Source organism: Lepisma saccharinum, chromosome 26 (genome assembly GCF_977018435.1).
Source record: "Lepisma saccharinum chromosome 26, izLepSacc3.1, whole genome shotgun sequence".
Lineage (NCBI taxonomy): Eukaryota > Metazoa > Arthropoda > Insecta > Zygentoma > Lepismatidae > Lepisma > Lepisma saccharinum.
The window spans coordinates 13,429,002-13,432,177 of record NC_139254.1 but is presented as its reverse complement, the minus strand read 5'-3'; the positions used below and the strand labels follow the sequence as shown (position 1 = coordinate 13,432,177).

At 35.3% G+C, this 3,176-nt stretch overlaps 1 protein-coding gene across 1 annotated transcript in view; it reads left to right on the top strand.

Annotated features, from left to right (window-relative positions):
- The first annotated feature begins 665 nt into the window (after positions 1-665).
- Positions 666-3,176, top strand: part of LOC145979748 (uncharacterized) — a 38,361-nt gene continuing 35,850 nt past the window's right edge. The window contains exons 1-2 of the mRNA XM_083112733.1: positions 666-1,067; positions 2,175-2,413. Of these exons, the coding sequence (XP_082968859.1) occupies positions 995-1,067; positions 2,175-2,413 (312 nt within the window). The 5' untranslated portion in view covers positions 666-994. The remainder of the gene's footprint in view (positions 1,068-2,174; positions 2,414-3,176) is intronic.

Genomic DNA, 3,176 nt, shown 5'->3' with positions numbered 1-3,176 from the left:
GCCGCTTTTGCCGGTTGCTGCAGTTTTTACCACAGTTTACTACTTGCTTTTCTTTATCCTTCAATGGGTGTTAATTGTTCATCCGATGGTTGGCGAAGCCAGAAAATTTCGTGCGAAAACGAACTTGACTCATTGCACGAAAATAGACTTCAGCAATTCCTGCAACGCGATGAAATTACGAAACAAATTTGACCACCACAATCTGTGGCCAGAGAGCACCATAAAGTAACGCCAGTCCGTATCTGAACAATCTGAAAATCTCTCATTCTACACACTACTTCCCTCTTAAGCTGTTATTTTTGGCATATCTGGAATAAAAATTTATATTTTCAAGAAATTTCACACACTTAGATTGCAGAAAATATCGAGAATTTACCACTTTTAGACATGATCATTTGGAATTTCTTGACTGATTCCGAGGAGCCCTACGTTCAAGATGGGAAAACTCGGGTTCGGGAAACTTTCGAGACAGTCTTTGTATGATCACGCTCTGCTAAAAATAGGGTATTAAGTTAAGTTCGTTGAATGTTGTGCATTATGCAATAGGTAGAAAGTAGGGGCATCTGGTGCAGGGTCCGAAAATTCCTTGTTGAAATCTGGAGGAAAATCGTACTTTCGGGGTAATCCGATGTATTTTACTTTTTTGTGCTTTAAAAATATAATTTATATTGCGCAGAGGATTACAGACCCAACACACAAGCCCCTTTCTCAGAAGGAATTCAGTATTTGATTTGGTGTGCAGATCAGCAAGGCGAGAAGGTGTTTAGTGTAAACTGTGTTATGTTGTCATAGGTTATGTTTACTTTAAATATAACATTTACGTGATTGACCTACAACGATATGCAATAAGTGAATGTGATCGAGCTTCTGTGAAGCTTTTAAAAGTACAAGACAATAATAGTGATTGAAATATTTGAAGTGTTCCATTGCAGATGACGTCTACTTATGAGATTTGTGTACTACGTTAGTTGACTGTCCGACGGGTAATGGGGATATGTCTCGTAACGATATTTTGGTGTCTCGGCTTATGAAGCTGGCACAGAAGTTCAACTGCTTTTACTTGTCTGGTAGGTAGATAAACGTTTATATTTTGGATATGATAAGTATTAATTACATCTAGGATGCTCCCGCAATGTAAACATATTAATTGTTGGGGAAGACACAGGAATTACAATTTCTGTATACAGCTGTTCCACAAGATTGAATGGAACGTCAGTGATTAGTTCTCCCCTTGTCATAATACATCATTGTAAAAATCTATACGAACTGTATATTAATGAAAATTCAAACGCAGTGATTATCTACAACAGAATGTCAACAATAATTTCATAACTTAGATTATTGTTAAAAGATGTTATATTACCTATATCACCCAACTCTCTGTAAAAGTGTCAGTGATAAAATAATGTTCAGCTAGAAATACATGATTGACATTTTACATAGTTGGAACCTTAGTAGAATGCATTTAGGGACTTCATGTGAATGCTAAGAGAACCAAATCTGGCCTGCCTAACCTAACTAGGCTATGAAAACATTGTTGAACAAAATCTTAAGTAATCGCTAAAACTGTGTTAAGAAAAGTAAATCGAAATCGAACCATGTTAAAATTGCATTTGTAGCATGATGAAATCGCAATAAAACAAAAGGAACTTGGGCCTATAAGACTGTCATCACTCACTGGATGTGAATAATTGGATGCTTTGATTGAAATTCGACAGACCCACTAATTTTGGCCCCCTAATCATGAATCTGCAGTTAAAATTTGGCGCTCACACGTGGAAATAACAAAATAATCTAAATTAAGTTCTTATTTCTACACCCTCGATTTCCAAATTTCCCACCGATTCCAGGCTCCGCCCCTGGGGTAATTGACCTACCGCCCCCAACCGCTAACGTGGCCCTACCTCCGCTCGGGCTCCCTGGCTTTCTCTATAGAGTCCCTGTTAAAGGCATGTTAGAAATTGGCCGGATTCACCTGCCCCCAAATAAGAGCCAAATTTATACGTGAGCACCAAATTTTAAGTGCAGATTCGTGATTACGAGGCCAAAATTACTAAGTATCCCAAATTTCAAACAAATTGGATAAATTCCCTGTATTGTTAAATTATACCAAAATTTGTGTTAGTGTTACTTGTATTCTTTCAAGTGGTTGTAATTATTTCATACATTTTTAGGTCTACACAAAGGGGATTGTCGTCCTTTTATAGTTGAAGGATACCAGGTTGGTCTTGTTCGACCTGATGTGTTTAATGAACTTGTGAAATATCCAGAGGTTTTCTTGGTGCATGCTGATTCAGTGGAGTTAAGCCCTGCATTTAGAGACTACAAGGAAAGAAGTGCTCAAGTTGATGAAGTGCTTAGGAAATGTCGCAATAAGGACACCTTTGTTACTTTAAAAGGATGGAGGGATGAGGTATGATTTTCAGGGTATTTTTCCCCCCCTAGAAAAGTGATGAACATGTGATTGTGCCTTAATACTGTTGTTCATGAAATACATTGCACAGAAGCGCACACATTCACATCTAGCCTGTGTGTCATTCCATACCAACTCAACACACTATTTCAGATTATGATGAAATTTAGTATATCAAATGACATCATTGATATAATGAAAACCTACATGTCTTACATTGATGCGTCAACTGATCTTGAAGTTACAAACCCTTGATTTTTTCAAATTTTATCCAAAATCAAAAAAACATAAATTATTAAAATATTATACTTAATATTCACACATTTAAGTCTTAAAAGGTCTCATTTTGAAGCTTCTTCTTTCATATGGAATGCGACACATTAAGGTTTGTAATAAAAAAATATTTTCAAAATCAAAATGTTGATTTTGATTAATAGAAAGCTATTTTTTTCTTTGTTTGCCAATTTTTAAAACTGTTCATAATATTGTAATTTATCACCAGAGTTTTGTCTTGAAACATTAATTGCATGATCTTTTAGATGTTAATTTTATAAATGTTTGCTCATTTTTGGGTAAAATTTATCAATTTCAAGGATTTGTAACTTCAAGAAACCAGGTGAAATTTAAAAATAAGATTTAAGAAGTTCTTATTCTACAATGATATTGGTGAACCAAAGTAGGGGAGTAGGATTTCTGTAAAAATTGTGTTGATTTGACAAGGAATTACTCTTGCATCAAATAATAGTTGCATTGAATGAGTTTA